This window comes from Neoarius graeffei, chromosome 16, assembly GCF_027579695.1.
Source record: "Neoarius graeffei isolate fNeoGra1 chromosome 16, fNeoGra1.pri, whole genome shotgun sequence".
Lineage (NCBI taxonomy): Eukaryota > Metazoa > Chordata > Actinopteri > Siluriformes > Ariidae > Neoarius > Neoarius graeffei.
The window spans coordinates 48,193,166-48,213,146 of NC_083584.1; the positions used below are offsets into that span (position 1 = coordinate 48,193,166).

The 19,981-nt window shown below is 43.1% G+C and overlaps 1 protein-coding gene across 4 annotated transcripts in view; it reads right to left on the minus strand.

Annotated features, from left to right (window-relative positions):
* Nucleotides 1-924: 924 nt before the first annotated feature.
* The window catches only part of axin1 (axin 1), a 55,876-nt gene continuing 36,819 nt past the window's right edge, over nt 925-19,981 (minus strand). For 2 of the 4 annotated variants that reach the window (XM_060943093.1, XM_060943094.1), the window contains exons 5-10: nt 13,805-13,942; nt 12,332-12,804; nt 12,076-12,243; nt 11,114-11,362; nt 10,135-10,284; nt 925-1,170 (exon numbers count right to left, since the gene is read on the minus strand). In XM_060943093.1, the coding sequence (XP_060799076.1) occupies nt 1,044-1,170; nt 10,135-10,284; nt 11,114-11,362; nt 12,076-12,243; nt 12,332-12,804; nt 13,805-13,942 (1,305 nt within the window). In that variant the 3' untranslated portion in view covers nt 925-1,043. Of the gene's footprint in view, nt 1,171-10,134; nt 10,285-10,734; nt 10,843-11,113; nt 11,363-12,075; nt 12,244-12,331; nt 12,805-13,804; nt 13,943-19,981 lie in introns of all 4 variants that reach the window. The other 2 variants (XM_060943096.1, XM_060943095.1) reach the window with 2 other exon arrangements.

Sequence of the window (19,981 nt, forward strand, 5' to 3'; positions counted from 1 at the left end):
GCCAGTCCAAACACGCTTCAGGCCAGATGACCGGAGTATTGGTGCTTTTATTTATTTATTTATTCATTCATTCATTCATTCATTCATTCACTTATTTATTTTTTGGTATGGGAAGCAGCTGTAGGTAAAACCAATGAATTATTCACATACAAACCCTGGGTCTGGCACTGCCTCCTCCCTCCTGACCCCTCAACATAAAGGCATGATCGTTCAATGATGTCTTAAATAAGCTACCGTCCACGCCATTCTAATATCGCAGAGAAAGTGCAGCGTGACCTGGTGCCACTCTGAGTAGAGAACATTTAAGATCAGTGTTAAAAGTTAAAAGCACTTGACAGAGCATGGACTGTGGTTCCTGGTTTTCATCCAGCTACCTGCGGCTCATGAAGGGCCTCGTGAATTATGATCGTTTCAAACTGGATCTGCCAAAACGTTAAGATCATACCAATAGGTTTATTCCTTTTAAATATTTAAATAGTTATAAAAACTTTTTCCGTTGTTTTAAACAGACTGTACATGTGGTACCAGTACATATAAAATTAGAAGAGATGTTACATTAGAAAGGATACCTTCCTTCTGATATGTCATATCAAAAATATGCAGCTTTAGTAAACATTTCTTAGCAAATCTTTTTTTTTTTTTCTCTAGCCAAACTTTACACTGCTACATTACATTTCAAAGCTAGAAATACACCAAAATGGTGAGTGTGCTGCCTTGTCCTAAAGTCCAAAGGCTGCATACTACGGTGACCAGTAGCACAGGGCACCTGTGGGGAACCAGAGAAGGCTCTAATGCAGAGGTAGAAGCCTTTGAGTCAATAGAGTACATCCCTCAGTTCTCCCCTCTCTCTCTCTCTCTCTCTCTCTCCCCGCCCCCCCACTCTTCCCCCCCGCCCTAAACCCTCATCCCTCTCCCACCCCCCACACATACACTGTACCATCCTTCAGCACCTCCTTTTAGCTCCCTTCCCTTACTGGCTGCCAAGTATTCCTCCTAAAAGGCCATGCTATCTCTCTGTGCTGTCTCCTCCTCCTCCCTGATCTTCAGTCGATCTTCTCCACTTTGCCGATGATCTTCTCCTCGAAGATGGGCAGAATAGCATCGTCCTCACGTATCTCCTCAAACACCACACCACAGTCAAACTCATCACTCACTTTCTTGAAATAATACCTGGAAAGAGAAGAACAGAAGTACATTTATCTGGACTGGTCACATCATATTCTAGCAGCTTAAACCCTTAGTTCTTGTACAAGACACTGCTGCGTGTAGCCTTAGTAAATCCAACCACTACAATTTTTCCTTCATGTTTTAAAGGTCCCATGGCATGAAATTTTCACTTTCTGAGGTTTTTTAACATTAAAATGAGTTCCTCTGACCTTCTTAAGTCACCCCAGTGGCTAGAAATTTCATAATGTGTAAACCAAACTATGCCCAACATTTGAGAATGGCGCGTCAAAACGGTGCGTTGATAAACTCTTCCCTTTACTATGTCAGCAAGGGAGATGATCCCCACGCCCCCCCCCTCTGGATTCCCACCCACCGTATGAATTGCCCGCCCAGTTGTAGTGAGGAGACCATAGAGGACACAACAACATGGCATCACCTAAGCGAGCGAAACATGGAAGTTGCGCTGTACATGGATGTGACAACACAGAAAAGAGTCTGTTTTTACTGCCGACGGGAGAGCCCCTGAAGACGCAGTGGCTTAATTTTATTTACTCCAATAATACGCCGTCGAGTCTACCTAAGACAGTGTATGTTTGTCGGAAGCATTTTCCTGAGGAATGTTTCCACAACTTGGGACAGTACAGGGCAGATTTTGCACATCAACTGTCACTGAAGCCTGGGTCCGTACCAAGCATCCCTGCCGCATCAGCAACAAACACCGAACAAGTAAGTGTATAACTGTTAAGTCGTTTTGCCGTGTTTTAAAATCGGTGCCACGTTAGCCTTGCAATGGCTACATTAGCTGTGCAGCTAACCTCTTCCTGCAGTTAGCCAGGTACTCTGCGCTACAAAACCAAAAAGCATGCAGCATGCTCTGTTATAATAGCCAATCAAAACAGTTTTTACAAAGACACCCACATTCTTTTTTTTAAGTCACTCATTCATTTTATTTGTTTGTTTGTTCAGTAAAAACCCAAACATTTGTTGAATTTATTTCCTCGCGTCGCACCTTAATGACGTCAGCGCGCGGTATTTTTCCCTTCGCGGTTTGTTCCTTCTCTCTCGCCATAGTAAGACACCCACATACGCTTGTTCTGACCCACTGGAGGTAGCGTCACAGTGCTGTTAGCCAATCAGAGGTAACACGTTTACATGTCATGAATATTAATGATAAGACCCGCCCCCACCCTCTACCCTTCCCCGCCTCCTGCTTCTCATTAGCAAAACGACGCACTGGGAAAAGTGCTGAAATGGGGCTTTCTCCCAGGAGGCTATATCTACGTGCCGAGGGTTCATTTCGAGAAAGGCTGCGGATATAACATCCGGAAACCTCCACGAGCCCGTTTAAAGCATCAACAAACCACCATGCCATGGGTCCTTTAAGCAACACTACATGGCCGAAAGTAAGCGGACACCTGAGCATCACACTATGCGCTTGTTGAACATCCCATTCTAGATTTAATCCCCCTTTGCTGTGATAATTAACCTCTACTCTTCTGGGAAGGTTTTTCACTAGGTTTTGGATGCGTGTTCATTCAGCTACAAAAGTATGACAGAGAACTGATGCTGGATGAGGAGGTCTTAGGTAGGGATGTTAACCGATGACCGTTTGACCGGTGGTTGACCGAATCAACGTCAACCGGTTAATTTTTTTTGGTTGTCGATGAAAAAAAAAAAAAAAAAAATCAATCGTTTTGAAGCTGCCGATTTTGGAGCGGAGAACCTGGAATTCTGTGTTTGTAAACGCTTGGGGCATGCCATGCAGTGTAAGGACGACAGCTGACAAATCAGAAACACCCATTCAGTCATGTCCCGCCCTCCCGCCCCAGTTAAAGACAGCTGACAAATCAGAAACACCCATTCAGTCATGTCCCGCCCCAGTTAGACAGCTGACAAATCAGAAACACCCATTCAGTCATGTCCCGCCCCAGTTAGACAGCTGACAAATCAGAAACACCCATTCAGTCATGTCCCGCCCCAGTTAGACAGCTGACAAATCAGAAACACCCATTCAGTCATGTCCCGCCCCAGTTAGACAGCTGACAAATCAGAAACACCCATTCAGTCATGTCCCGCCCCAGTTGAACACAGCTGACACTCGGCGAAAGAAAAAAAGTGTAGACACAGGCTTTTTGGCTTACAAATTACTATTCTGTTTTTTTTTTTTCAATTATTAGAAGGCACATCGAGTTTAGTCCTGCCTTGGCCAGTGTATTCTGAAAGTATGTTTCGGTCTGTAGCCAACAATGCATGTTATTGCAGATCATATCTCTCCACTAGGGAAGTTAACCGATGACCGTTTGACCGGTGGTTGACCAAATCAACGTCAACTGGTTAATTTTTTTTTGGTTGTCGGTTAAAAAAAATAAATAAATCGTTTTGAAGCTGCCGATTTTGGAGCGGAGAACCTGGAATTCCGTGTTGTAAACGCTTGGGGCATGCCATACGGTGTAAGGACGACAGCTGACAAATCAGAAACACCCATTCAGTCATGTCCTGCCCTCCGGCCCCAGTTAAAGACAGCTGACAAATCAGAAACACCCATTCAGTCATGTCCCGCCCTCCCGCCCCAGTTAAAGACAGCTGACAAATCAGAAACACCCATTCAGTCATGTCCCGCCCTCCCGCCCCAGTTAAAGACAGCTGACAAATCAGAAACACCCATTCAGTCATGTCCCGCCCTCCCGCCCCAGTTAAAGACAGCTGACAAATCAGAAACACCCATTCAGTCATGTCCCGCCCTCCCGCCCCAGTTAAAGACAGCTGACAAATCAGAAACACCCATTCAGTCATGTCCCGCCTTCCCGCCCCAGTTAAAGACAGCTGACAAATCAGAAACACCCATTCAGTCATGTCCCGCCCAGCTGCCACTCGGCGAAAGAAAAGTGTAGACACAGGCTTTTTAGCTTACAAATTACTATTGTTTTTTTTTTTTTTTTTTAATTATTATTAGAAGGCACATGGAGTTTAGTCCTGCCTTGGCCAGTGCATTCTGAAAGTATGTTTCGGTCTGTAGCCAACAATGCATGTTATTGCAGATCATATCTCTCCACACAAACTAAAGGCGCAGATGCCGACTTTTTCACGGACTGTAACGGCATTTGCTTATGTAGTAATTTTAATACAGAATTTACTCTGATGAAATTATTCAGACACTCCAACGCCTCCCCTAAAAAAAAAAAAAATCGGATCTGCACGAGCCGTGAAAAAGGCGCGCCGTTTGCATCCCTGTTTAAACTCATAGGTTAACTGACTTTAACCGGCTAATGAGGCTCGGTGGTCGGTCAAGATTTTTTTTTTAAGTTTTCGCCATCCCTAGTCTTAGGGTGCAACCTGCATTCCAGTTCATCCCAACAGTGCTCAGGGGCTTGAGGTCAGAGCTCTGCGCAGGACACTCAAGTTCTTCCACACAAAACCATGTCTATATGGAGCGCTTTGTGCACAGGAGCACTGTCATGCTGGAACAAGGTTTGGGCTTCTGAGTTCCAGTGAAGGGAACAAGTATATACAAGGAGATCTTGCACAATCGTGCGCTTCCAACTTTGTGGCCACGGTTTTTGGAAGGCCCACATATGGGTGTGATGGTCCAGTCACCACAAACTTTTGGCAAAACAATGTATGACAAGTACAGAATGTTGTTTGAGGGCAATATTAAATATAAAACATTATGAAGTAATTGTATGAATTGTTGCTGAGGGAGAGAAAAAAAAAAAAAAAAGACCACAGCTGCCATATTTGTATTTATATGCTTCATGTCATTTCTGGTGCATACTCTTTGTGGAGTTCATCATGAGAAGTTTTTAGTTACACATTTTGGCCTGCTTGTCAGTTATTTGAATTTGCTGTATACCAGTGTGGTGTAAAGGCTATTTTATTGTTTTGTAGCTGATTAACGTGGGTAAATATCAGACTAGTAAACAGAAATGGCAAATGAATATGATACGACTCAAAATACTCATGCCAATCAAACCTCAAAATGTTTAATATATTGCAATACTATAAAATGCTGATGACACATTTTTGTTTTGCATCTTTGTTATATTGATCTAAATTAATTTATTCATGCGTGTCCAGTAACTGCTTTATCACGATCATTTTTGTGGTGGATACTGAGTCAATTCCGAGATTCCACTGAGCACAAGCCAGGAATACGTTCTAGATCAGTGATTCTCAAACTGTGGTACGCGTACCACTAGTGGTACGCGGGCTCCATTCTAGTGGTACGCCAAAGAATCACTTAATTAAATATAAATAAAATTTAAAAAATAAAATAAAATAAAACGTGAAATACTATCCATAATATCCGAATGGATGAAAATATCTTATCAACCGATGACAAGAAAATGAAAGGAGATACAAATTAAGTTAATAATTTTAAAAAGTTTGCAAGTGCTTCTGGGTAGCCATACGTAGCGTACGTACGCATTCCCGCCGGTTCCGCTGACAGACGGTTATCCGCCATTGGTAGACTAGGCTGTGATGGGAAAAGGTGGAGGTGGCTTTGCTAATTATGACGAGTACGACAAAATTACTGTCGTGGCTTAAATCCGCGAATGGGAGCGTGGATCAGGAGAGAGGGAGAACTGAAGAGGACGTGTGTGAGCCGAGCGCGGATGCTAACGACAGTGGCAAAAACAACCCCAGAACTGCTAGCAAACGGCAGAAACCAGTGAGGAGGAAGTATGACGAAAAATACATAAAACTGGGATTCATTTGGAGCGGGACAGAGGAGCTGCCCAGGCCGCAGTGTGTTGTATGCGGGGACGTTCTGAGCAATGAGTCCATGAAACCGTCGCATCTCAAATGGCATCTTACAACCAAACACACAGCACTAAAGGACAAACCAATGGATTTTTTTTTTTACGAAAACGTGATGAACTGAAGCAGTCCAAGTCCACCATTCTGTCCTATGGTACACCCGCAGCCAAAGCACAGGAAGCTTCATATCGTGCCAGCCTCCTGATCGCCAGAGCCGGTAAACCGCACACAATCGGGGAACTGCTGTGTTTGCCATTAGCCAAAGAGACGACCCGTATCATGTGTGGAGAGAAAGCTGCCAGAGAGTTAAACTTGGTGCCGCTTTCAAATGACACCGTGTCAAGGAGAATAAACGACATGGCTGACGATGTTAAAAAGACACTGATTGAGCACATTAAGAACAGTAGATATTTTACCATACAGCTTGATGAGAATACAGATGTTGCAGATTTGGCCAATTTATTTGATTCATTATTTAAGTACAGTGTTTTATTTTCCTATATTTAAACACAGTGTTACTGTTCAAAGTACTGTGTGTAATGTTACAGTGGCCAACAATATTAAATATACTTGTTAAATAAAACCTCCGCCTTGTTTTTAATGAATACTTAGGCCTACTACGCTACTGTATTTTAATTATGGTCATTATGGTGGTACTTGAAGAGCCAAGTATTTTCTGAGGTGGTACTTGGTGAAAAAAGTTTGAGAACCACTGCTCTAGATCATACACTAGGCAGTCACAGTGTAACACATGCATGTGCACAAAACTGCACACAAACAATGTGATCAGAGGGAAAAATATGCAAAAATACTCCAACAGTAACTGGAGTAACTTAGGATGGAACCCCAAAGTAAAAATAATTGGCGCAAGTAGTGTTATCTGTACATTGTTTTTTTACGCTACATCATATAGAGACGAGTGTTTTACTGGGAAATACACCACTCATTTTTCGTATGAGCTACATCCAGGACATGGAGAACCAAAACTGTGACGTAAATCTCTATACATCACTCGTGAGGAAATCGATATATTGTTTTGATAAATTTGGATACTTTGTGAATGTGTCGATTTAAAAAAAAAAGAAAAAAAAACCAACACATATTGGCTTGAGGATATGAAGTTTCTTATTTTGAAAAAAAAAAAAAACCACATTTTTCATGCAAAATACATCACAGATCTGAGTGACATTTCAGTTATTCCACAAAATCAAGTCGTGCATGTGCTGATAGCCGATGAGGCACGTAGCACCGAGTTGGCTATATGGTAAGCCATGTATGATGAGATTGAGTGGAGTAACTTTTATCCTATCCACATTCACTGGATTTAAGAAACAGAATTTTTATTTATTGCAAATTTGATAAAAACTTTGCACAAAACATCCGACAAAATTTCCATCGAGAATGTAAACAAACCAGCAAAATGACAATAGCAATTTGTGAAAAATGCTATAATTATTCTTGAAAAAAAAAATACTTAGCCATCAAATACTTTTCATTTTGTTGCTTTTATTGTATTTTCTGGGGTTTTGTTTTCGAGTAGTTTTTATTTCGTCCTCGGTTGGTTCACTAACACACACTGCCATTTTGTTTTTCCCTACTCACAGTATATGGTCCATTACCCTAGTAGTAGAGTAGCCACTCAGAGCATGCGATTGCTCACATCTAGTGAAAGTGGAATAATTCCCAATATTTCACTCTAATGATGTCACTCCCAGTGTTTTCCCACTAACTAGACGCGCATTAGGGGTGTTCACACAGCAACTTTTACTCCGGTGTAGCACCGGGGCTGCCCCGGTAGAGCGTTCACACGGTACAAAAGTTATACCGGTGTAGCCCCTGAAAGCTGCTTAAACCGGTGCAAATCTAACCCTGCTCGGGAGGTGGTTTCAGAAATTTACTCCGGAGTAAATGCTAGTTTGCGGGGCAGCACCGATATAAAATGGGACGTCTGAACGCTACAGGGGTAGACTCACTACGCGTGAGGAGAGTTGATTACATACGGCATTGCATAATTTGCATCCTGGTATTTTGCGCTTCCAAAATGGCGAATATCAACAACAACAGAACTGCGCGTCTTCCAGTGTTGCCAGATTGGGCGGTTTTAAGTGCATTTTGGCGGATTTGAACATATTTTGGGCTGGAAAACGTCAGCAGTATCTGGCAACACTGGTGTCTTCATCCATGTTGTTTTCCTGGCGCTTGGTGATGCCATGACAACCGGGAAAAGGAAGTACATTTTCACGCATGCGCATATTTCATTTCCGCATCATTACTATCGTATAGCACGGTCGCAAAAACTGCCGTGTGAACGCAAGTGGGGCTGCAGCGGTGCTGACACGCTTCTCTCTAGTAAGCAGGTTTGTGACGTGTGAACGCTCCACAAAATTTACACCGGTGTAAGATATATCCAGGGATGTGATTTGGGGCTGGTGAAATTATCTGAAAATTTTAGCCGGGGGTCTGGGGGCCGCAGGCCCCCAGCTGGTCCAGGGCAGTGCCCTGGTGGGGGGACAAGGGGGGCGAAGCCCCCCGAAGCTCCTGGGTTCTGGGGTTTTCTGACTTAAAAATTGTACTAAAATGGCAAGCAAACACACAGGAAAAAACTTGTCATGATTAACAAATTCAAGCCAATTTAATGGTCAACATGCAACTCTGAGCCCCTATAGTAAATTCAATGATTCTTAACTGACAAAAAGCCAAAACATGAAACCTAAAAATGCCATTCTAAATTAAATCTGCATTAGAATAAATAGAAAATTGTATAAGGAAAAACAAAATTTATACTTATTATTACTGTAGAAGTTGAACATACCTAAATGTGCCTTTTCAAACAAACATGATGCAACATAAGAATTCATCCACAAGTCTTCAGGAACTCTCAAAGAAAAAAGATGCTAGCATCCATGTCCAGTTCCAGCAGATCAGTCACTTTTTTTCTGCAGTTTCTACTCTAGCAATGTCAACTTCATATACATAACTCTATAGTGTTCACTCACCAAAGGATAATCATAACTCCACAGTGTTCATTCACTTAAGGATATTCAGAACCCCAGTGTTCACTCACTTAGGTTTCGTTTGCATGCTCGTAGCTCGGGCAGGGGAGGTCCCAGCATCGCCAAACTTGACAGCCAGAGTCCTCTGCCCTCCCCCCAAAGAACCAGCGCGGGCAGGGCGCGCTAGCCCCGCGCCTCGGGACGTAATTCGCCCCGAGGCGAGCCGCGGCGCTCCGCTTAGGTTTCGTTTCTATCCCGGGCTCCAGCCCGACTTTGCACGCTCGTAGCTCGGGCAGGGGAGGTCCCAGCATCCCCAAACTTGACAGCCAGAGACCTCTGCCCTCCCCCCAAAGAACGAAATCGCTGAACAAATGTCTCACAGTCTTATGTCCAACGTCTGTAGCAACCTCTTTCTCCAACCATTCCCAGCGGAACTTGTTTTTCACTATTCTGTCGATTTCTTTAACTCGATTTGCATCTTTACGCTCGATCACGGAGGCTGCCATCTTTCAACTCTTTGTTTGAAGCGAGCTTACGTACAGCTATCTAACAAGCGCGTTCATTGGTTGTTACAGAGCGATGGGCCAATCACGTACCTCGTTTCATCTCAATGACGGAATTACTGAAAGACGGAACGAATAGGATACGAATGCGGATTTTTGAGCGAAAAATCAGAAATTTTTTTTTTAATTTTGAGGTGAAAAAAGCGGAATTCCGCGAATTCGCGGAAAAATCACATCCCTGTAAATTGCAACAAAATACATCGGTGCAGCATCGATGCAAATATGTGCCGTGTGAACACCCCTATAGTCAAAATGGCGAACCGGTTCAAAATTAACATGCTTTTTTTGTGTCTCTCCCCGTCCATATAATATAAAGAACATTACATAGTGGTGTGAAGATATGAAGTTTATCTTCTCGTGTTGAAAATATTTTCACTTGTTCGCTTCACTGACTCGTGAATATGTTCACCACTCAAAGATAAACTTCATATCTTTGTGCAAATGCATAATATCCTCGAGATACAGACAGCATATCACCATAAAATTCTGCCTCATGAGTCTACATTTTCTACTGCTCAGTTATTTTGGACTCAAAAGACAAGTGACTCAATCACTAAAAAGCTCGAAAGAAGATAGATACCCGACAGTTACATTTTGCCTGATTTTGGAATCACTGTTTTTAAAAAAGTCAGTAAACTTGGGTGTAGCCTTACCTGTAACTCCCTTTCTTGGTAAGCAGCTCCTTGAACTGTCCCAACGTGACGATCCTTCCTTTGACTGAGGTCCTGTATGGGATAGGCTCGCCACAGAAGTAATACGCCACAGTAATGTTCTCACACTGTTGCTTTTTCATGCCTTTGTGTCTGTAGAAGTAAAAATAAAGCATTTAAAGGATCATAAAAGGATTAAAATGGCATGACCATGGTGTCAACACGTTTACATCCAGTATGACCATCCCAATCCCCGTTTGTCAGACATCCCTCGATTTTTAATAAAGAAAACAAATACACATCTAGTCATAACTGCGTGACACTTTTGACGTTTCCAGCAACAGGTTAGAACACACTAATAAGACAAATGGTGCCTACTTGCTAACTACACCACATGGCTATAAAACTACATGAGAAGGGAAAGGGTGGGGGCATGAACTAGGACAAGCTGGAATGTGTTACTAGGACATATACAGCCCAGGCAGGGAGAGGAGACAATATGCTTGCAGCAGTGGATACAGGATGGTGTACACTCATGGAGTCAATGACAGGAGTGATGACACTAAGAAAGGCCTGATGGGAAACTGGGCCAGTGGGACATACTGGGCCTCGGAGAGCTCCGTGTCGGACACGGCAGGCACCATGTTGAATGTGGGAAAAACAGCGGGCCGGACCACAGTGCGTCCCCTCTGGATCACCTCCATCACATACCTGAGAAACAACTCCTACATTAGACATTCAGACTCGACTACGTGTGCTGGGATGCAAAGGAACAATAAAAAGGGGACCTAGCCATTGTGTACATGGCACTTCACACTCGTCATTTCTCTTTACTCACAAAACAAAAAGACAGCAGACCTGATTTACAACGTCTACAACCTCAGGAAGAAAACGATAAAGAAATATGTCTGAAGGGGGAAAGCTGACAACTTTGAAAAGAAAGCTGGTGATCTCTTCTTGGAGAGATAGAAGAATAACTCACCTTGGCTTGGTCTGCAGGGTTCCAGATTTTTTCTTTTCTTCCTCAAGTCGTCTGCGGGCCTCTTCCAGTTGCGTAAGGGGGTTGGGTGCTGGGTTCGGGGGCATGGTGGGATCCTGGATGAAGGGGTGTGAAGGCAGCACGTTGTTCCGGAGCTGCGCGCTCACCCACGGGTGCACAGCCCCTGGCCGCTCTACTGAGCTCGGCCTGCCCGACTCGTGACCCTGTGCCTTCTTTGAGCCTGAGAGGCTCCTAAGGAACAGATCAGAGAAACAGAAAAGCTTCTTAATTCCAGAAAGCTTTCAAAGTATCCTTTGAAGATTGCCTTATAGTATCTGTTTCTAGCTTCCGTTCTTTTTTTTTCCCCCCAGCTCACAGTCACATCACCCCTTTTTGAAGCAAACAAGGTTACCTAAGTTTTTATATCGACATGCTATATATGCAGGTCTCATCGAGGACATTTCCACAGATTTTGTGTAAATCAGGTAAACTAAAATGCCATGTGTGAAAGCACTTTAATCTTACTGTTGAAAAGCATATTGTCCTGAAGTTTGTGGTGATCACAAAAGGAGTATACCATCCCACCAACCACCTCTCATTCTCTACTGATGCCAAACACATTCAAACACTCAACACCTCCAGAACCTCTCATGCATTCAGGATTATGCAGGCAACCTTATCCACAAACAGCCAGGGTGGCTGCAGCTTCCAAATAAGCAGGAACACCTCCAGTTGTACTTGTAGTGTCTCTTTAAACACCTAAATAGCTCCAGGTAAAAGATTAAAATCTGCAAACACATTGGACCTTTGCCATCAGCGTCACTGAGCTGACTAGTTAAGATCTGGAGGAATGTAAACACTGTACAAACCTCAAAGTATGAAACCCGTATAGTGTGTAAAAGCTTAACTATCTACAATCATTGGCTTAGTCCTGGCATTGTGCAAGATCAGTGAGACCTACTCACCCATAGGGGCTCTTTTTGTAGCGCCCTGCCTCCTTCTCTCCCTCCATCATCCACTGCAAGATCTTTTGGTTTCTGTCCAGCTCCTCTGGAACGGTTTCTCGCATCTCAAAATTGCGCAGTTCCTCAACTTTCTTGTATGGCCGCTTTGACACTGTAGCACCTTTACTGCTAAAATAAAGTTAACCATGTTTTATTGCAACCATGCTAATAAAGATCAGCTTTGTATGACCTCATTTAAACGGTGGAGGGATTTTACCTATATCCTATGGGTTCCATAGCATTGGTGCCATCTGAGTAATTCCTTGTCTTGGAGCCATAATGGTGCGGATCCATGTTCCACGGCCTCATGCCTTCTCCCTCAGTGTGGTGTGTGTGATGTGTATGCTTGTGGTGGTAAACATGTCCCGGCTCACCCTTGGTTCCCAGCCTTGCTTGGTGTTTTCCTTGGCCACCAGGTAGCTGGGCAATATGCCCAGGCATCTTGGTCGCAGGAAGGCCATCAGGTGATCGAGACTTGGGTGACTGACAGCCAGGTGTCTTCATGACGCGCTGTACGTGCTCATCTAGGATGCTCTCAGGGTTCTCCTCGTGCGCATCGCGCAGCCCCAACCCACTGTAGGCAGTGTCTGAATAGCGTGCCGAGTAGTGCTGCACATGCACAGCAGGGGGCAGCCTGTGGCTCGCCAGAGATGGAGCTGTGGACACATCGGCGTCATCTCCTTCCTCCTCCTGCAGGGACAATGAAAACACTTTGCTGATGACTTCCAGACCTTCCAGTCCAACATCACACAAGTGGTCCATAATCATAATGCACAGTAGCCCAATAACATGCCAAAAAGTTTAGAATAAGAGGCCCAACATAATCTCCAATGCAAAATTCATTAAGTCATTAGGTCTGACTCGGCTGCATTCTTAATGCATTCCAATTTCTGATCTGCTGGTCAGAGGCAGTTTGAGCCCCTAAGTAAGACCTCATACAGGGAAGGCTGAGCAATTTGATTTTAAACAGTGGTCGGTCAGCATGCAAAGTGCGACACACAAAAAAAAAAAAGTCCGCCATCTGGCAGCATACGTATAAACTGAATTTAGAATTTTACAATTAATGCTCAAAGTCTGTGCAACATGTTAATAATTCCTTAAAAAAAATTGTAAAATCAAATTTACACTCGTTGCATTCCACTGATTGGGGGGGGGGGGGGGGGGCCTTGAAATTCTCTCAACTCTTTCCTCAAAGCGCAGAACAGTGCTAATCTTGGAGGAAGGCACCGAGTGGCAAGAATATCAATTAAAAGACAATGAAATTCCTACTTCAAACTCTTAATAGTAGAGCTATTGGTCCGTGACAGCGGTGCGTCTTATGGGCGGCCAAGCTACACAAATTATCGGTCTTGAGACTTAACACCTGGCTTTGTGTAGGAAAAAGATGCCGATTTATGGAGAGCTCTGGATTTTTTTCACGCCACAGCTCACTTCAAACAAAGTCATTACTCAGAGCCAGACTAGAAAACGTCTCAGCCAGCACAGGTGATTCACCTGACACTGAAGACAAAGAGACAATAGAAATGAATAGGAATGTCTGATAAGCCTACGCATGATGCATCCTGCAGCATACTAAGCTCCTTGAGCATAGTTTTCAGATAAAGAAAATGGATTTACTTGTCAAATATTAGGTTCACAGCAGGGAAACTGAGGATTTTCCCCCCTCCCCCATTTTTGGAAGCATACTCACCAGCCGCACCCTCTTGAGGCGCTCTTCTAGTTTCTCCTGGGCCTCGCGCTCCCTCAGGACCGCCTCTAGCCGATTAATCAGTTCTGCTGCAAACTTCTCTGGCTCCACATGGATATCCTTTGGCATCCGGTTTGTGCGCTGCATAGAAACACAACCAATCAATCAGAGGTGAACCCCAGTACACTATAGTGCACTTGCATTCAAGAGAACTCATTACTGGCAGACAGCTATGAACAGGGGGAAAGATCATGGAGAATGTTAGAATAGGGTGGTCCAGGGCAAGTGCAGAAAATTATAGTACCCTACTTAAAGGTTGCATTTGCAAGGTCAACACAAAGGGCGATTGGTTATGTACTTAAAGGAATACTCAAGGACCTAGACTATAATGGCCAAAAGTTTGTAGACACCTGATTCTTACACTTATGTCCTTGCTGAATATCCCATTCCAGATTTATTCCCCTATTGCTGTTATAACATCAGGCATGTGATTAGTGGGGGGGGGGGGGGGGCACAGAAAAAATATACAAAGTGCAGAACACAGAATGCATGGATTAAAGCAAAAAAATATATATATTTGACTGAAAATTTACGGGGGTGGGGGGGGGGAGTTATGGGTGGATTTCGATGAAATTCTGAGAATGATTAACTTAGAACTGATAACTTTATTATCAATTAATTAATGGATTAATATATTCAATTTATTGCACTTTCTTTCTATTGCTTCCGTATATTATTTTTTTGTGGCAAACCACACAAATGCAAGCGCCTGGAATGTTTAGTTTTTTGCACCATGAACTAAATGGCTTTCCGTTTTCACCTATTTCGTACAGCCAAGCCCACCTCCACTTGTTTTTTACACCTTTATCGATGGCAGACACATCAGTGCCTTCTTTCATGTAAAGCGCAACAGATGTTTTGACGTAATTTAACTTAGCAGGCTATGATTATTATTTAACCGTAGTCTTCTAGACATTTTGACTGTTTGGGGCATTGAACGCTGGTGTATGATTTTCAGGGAATAAAGTTTAGCGCATGTCGGAACATCATTGCGCTCGCAGCCTTCAACTCCTCAAACGTCCTTTAAATTGTGATATAGCGTAGGCTATAAGGCACGGTTCTAACATACCTTACACACTGGCCTAACGGAAATAATAATTGTTGGGGCGTCTGCTGATTTGTTAGCTATAAATTTAGGTCTAATTACTTCTGACAGTCTGCAAGCATTGCACTGCCGGGTCTTCAAGTCTGGCTGAAGCAGAGGAGCGGGCTTTCCGGGGTTTATTTTTTTTTATTTACATGCTCTATTTCTATATGTCCAGGTTTGAACTAAGTCATTTTGGCAAGATTTAATTTAATACAAAACAGAAATGGTCAGACACAAGCACGCCAAGCACATGGGAATGTATTTTGCCAATTTTGACAGCGCATGTTTTTTTAATGCCGCACCGTAGACAGCGAACGTTTAAACATGATCAAACATAGGAAATGAACGACACAAAGCATGGCTCAAAAACAAAAAAGTTAAATAAACCCTGCTGATAGTTGATGGTGTTGCAACACAGTGTTATAACCCAATCTCTACCCAACCACCCGTCATTTTAATTCTCCTCGGATCAGCACCGACCTCACATTTGGCCTTGGGAGAGTTCAGTTGACGGAAATCCGTCACACGACGGAAAACTTTAATCCATGAGAATAGCAGTGACACCCCTCTCCCCACTATCCAATGACAAATCTGCAGTTTAAACTCTTGACTATTTATCTTCAAAAGATATTGCACAGTAGGCATCAACTACACCACAGATTAAATAGATCGACACAAAAATAGACCCAAAATAAATATAAAAATGGCTATAGCCAATTTCAAATAAAGACATTATCAAAATTAAGACCAATTTTCATGCATAAAGAGGCATTCCTTACTTGACTTTCACTTTATTTCCTTTTAACTCAACTGTTTTAATATTTACTACTAAACTGATAAACCTACCCAGTAAGACACTTGCAATGCAAACATGAATAGGACTTCTTCGCCTACAGAAATAGCAAACATCTTTCACACTGAGATGGTTAGTCATTCTGAAACAAACAAGTTATTCATAAATATCTCTGCAATGCTTTGAAAACTCCTTGATGTTAAAATCACAAACATTAAACTGAAAGTAGCTTGAAGATGAAGGAAAGATGGGTTGCTTAGAAATTGTACGGCATTTGCATTTATATTCGCACTGGGATGATCGTACAACAGTCATTGGTGTGTATTACGCAGTGCTACACTGTGCTCCATAGAGATCTCAGCAGCTGCACTGCCATCATCTGCATTTGTTGTGGTCACAAACATCTGTAAGTTTGGCACATTTACTTGGAGCTTTCTCAAATGCCTCTCTCTTCTTTAATTTTTTTCCCCTCCTCTCTTCTGCTATACCTATTGATTAAAGGCTAGGATGGCTCTCTTGACTAACCAACATGTCATGTAACCAAGCTGGAATCCCAGAGGGTTGCTCTCATTGGCTCCTGTATGGGGACGCACGTGTTCGTGTACGCAATTATCCAACTTATTATGCCAACATTTCACCAAACTACGGCTGACCAGGAACTCTCCAGATTCTCTCGATTAGCTACACCAGCCTTGCATACCAGAATTACCCGATCCGAAACCGCAATCTTCTTGTCAATTGACGGTGGAGGTTACCACTGATGCACGAGCGCAACTGAGGTACACTGGTGCATTCGTGCGCGCGCGTGTGTGTGTGTGTGTGTGGGGGGGGGGGGGGGGGGGGGGGGGGGTTTGCACTGTGCTTAAAACCTCCTCCTGCTGTCTGTGCAGGTGTGAAATTGTGTATGTTTATCTCAAGCTGAACGCAGACATCCTTGTGGATACTTGGAAGGGCAAGAAATCTTGACACACCAGCCTATAGATATAGCAGCTCAACCCCCTGAAAGCTGCAGGGTTCACGTGGGTCACATTTTCAAGTCAGAAAATACAGAACGCTGAACTGATCTGTTAGAATCATATGAATGAAACGCCACTTTTCTGGGAAGACTTTCCACTAGATTTTGGGTCGTGGCTGGAGAGCAGACCTGGGCATTTTACGGCCCGCGGGCCGCATCCGGCCCTTTAGTTCATTCTGTCCGGCCCGCGTAAAGTTAATGAGAAATTACAAAATAAACGTATTTTCTAATTTTACCTCATGCGTGGACTGAATGTGCATTGCTTTTATTTTGAAGTTGTGTTCAATAAAAACGCAATGCACGCGACATGAACATGACATGAAATCCCACGAAACCTAATCCCGCGATAACTACTTCCGTAATTTGTCCAGACCAACCACAAACTTGTACGTCATCCTTCAAACAGTCCAGCCAATCACATCGTGTGACGTCACCAGCAGGCGCCGGAGCCGATCTCCGGCGAAAAGCACCAAATGAGGTGATTAAACTACAAATGTGGGCATCATTATTATAATATGATGTATCTTGCTTGATATTTGGAGTAGAAAGACAATATTGTGATGTCTTTGTGTTTTGGGGTGAATATGTGACAAAAAAAAAAAAAAAAAAAAAGGTACAAATGTTCACATTTTGTTAACCATTGTTTTGGGAAATTTGATTGAATAAATTACATTTTTTGTAAGGCAACCTCGTTTTTTCCATACTCTTACCAGTCTTAGCAGCTTGTAAAAACAATGATATTTACTGCTTTATATAAAGAAATACAATTAATATTATGCAGAATTTAGTTCAGCCTTTTGGTCCGCCCCTCCACAAAATTTTCTGTTTCTCATGTGGCCCCATGGAAAAAATAATTGCCCACCCCTGCTGGAGAGGATGAGAGATCCTTCAGTCACAAGCGCTTCAGTGAGGTCAGGTACTGATGTGTGAGGAGGTCTGGGGTGCAGTCAGTGTTTCAGTTCATCACAAAGGTGTTCATTGGGGGTTGCGTTCAGGTGTTCGTCCAGGACACTCAAGCTCGACACTCAAGCTCTTCCACTCCAAACTTGACAAACCCGGTCTTCGATGGAGCTCGCTTTGTGCTCAGGGGCAGTGTCAAGCTGAAACAGGTTTGAGCCTCTTGGCTCCAGTGAAAACATCCTATAAAACTGAGCTTGCAACTTGGAGAAATCCCACATCTCTCTCTGATGGTCAGGTGTCCACAAACTTTTGACCGTAGCGTACGTGTACAGGCACAATTTTAATTGTGGAAACTAAAAACAGTAAATTGAGCACAAATAAAGTAGCGAAATACTGCTCAAGCATAATTTCCTGGCCTTGATTTAGTATCACATGCCTCTTTTCCACCAAACCAGTTCCAGGGCTGGTTCGGGGCCAGTGCTGGTTCACAACTCGTTCAACTTGCGAGCCAGCTGAGAACCAGTTTGCTTTTCCATAGCTCGCGGTGCTAAGGGAAGCCACGTCATTACATCGCTGTATACGTCAGTTATGTCGCCATGTTTGCATAAACCTTGGCGCGAATATCGAAGCAAAAACAACACGGAAGCAGCAGCAGCAACAACAATAATAATAATGGATGACTTCGCGTTTGTACAGCTGCTGCCTCTCGTTGCTTAAAAATGGCGATCTTTCGCGGTCTTGTTATTGTTGTTGATCTTAACAACTCCGCCCCCCCCCCGCTGACGTAAGCGGTTCTTTCCTCTGGCCCAGCAGAGAGTTGGTGCTAGCCTGGAACTGGTTTTTCTGGCCCCAGAGCCAGTTCTTTATCAGTGGAAACAGAAAACCCGGTTCCAAATTAAGCACTGGCCCCGAACCAGCCCTGGAACTGCTTTGGTGGAAAAGGGGCATCAGTGACCTCAAACTAATACAAGCACGTCCCTTACTACCCCTTCCAATCGACATGGGATTGTGCAGTTACCTCAAACAACTCTATCCTGGTACACAAATCAAGCTCGTGTGCATGTTCCAAGAACCAGATTAACCTGTTTGGAACAATCACAATTACTAAATCTGGTGTACGTCATCACTAATCTGTGAAACGACATACAAAGAAAGGGCCATTTTTTGTTACATTGGTACAATGTGTGTTACGTCATTTAAAATGTTGCTTGAGTGAAAAACAATCAAGATGAACACAACAATTTCACTCTAACGAGCAAACAGCTCTTCATAAGTGTGTTGCATTTAGATCAAAAGGCCTACACGGTATTATTTTCTTCTCTCATCAAGTCCCATTTTCCTTCTGTCAAACTCTGAACAATACAAGTCCAGAAAGTACATTAATCCATAAATGAAGTATGAATAAAAAAAAAAAAAAAAGACTCTGGCAGCTCCTGGCCAGCATCCAGCAAAACCTTGCAGGAGCCCTTAAAAGTTTGATTACAGGGTCAAATTTGATTTGGACTCTCCATTTTAGCCCTCTTTGTTCTAAGCCTTAACTCACTTTAGATGCGTCAGGCTCATTCCCAGCTTGTACGGCTACATGCCGAGTGAAGCAGCAGTATCTGTCAAGCCTTGACAAGATGATGTGGCTACTAACAAAGCTTCACTGCTGCAGACCACCCTCCAGGAATAATTTTTTTAACCTCACTCTTCTGGGAGTCAACACGTGATAAATTTGCTGAAGAACAGAATTTGCTGCCTCAAAGCAAAACAAGTGACTGATGTTATGGTAGTCTTAAAGCCTTGATTAAAAACTGACTGATCATTGAAGTACTGCAAACGGAGTCTTGAGAATCAACATTAATACAATATGCATATGTATGCTGCTCTAGAATAAAACTATTTTAACATTAAAAGCTGTAATCAGGGCACGGTTTCCAAAGCAGAGTAATATACATAAAGGAACGTAGCCTCAACTACTGACTCATTAGACACTGAGCATTTACTACTGCAAATTCCCTGAGCTACTAGACAACACTTCAAGCTCAAAATAATGAGCATCATCTTAGCAAACAATAACTGCAAACCCCACAAGCATCGTCTCAACTTGTGTAATGATCCGTAAGTAGCACCATTAATACGTCAATCAGGACATGCCACAACAAAGGCTTTTACATCACAGGACTCACAAATCATATTTTCCCTTCACTAGTCCACATAACTGAAAGCTCCAACTGCTGCCAAGTCACTTGTTTTGTTTGGTCTAACCTCACTAGCCCTTACAGTCTTTATATTTAATGTAAAGTCATTAAGTCTCAAGTTAGTTAGCTAGTTAACTGCATT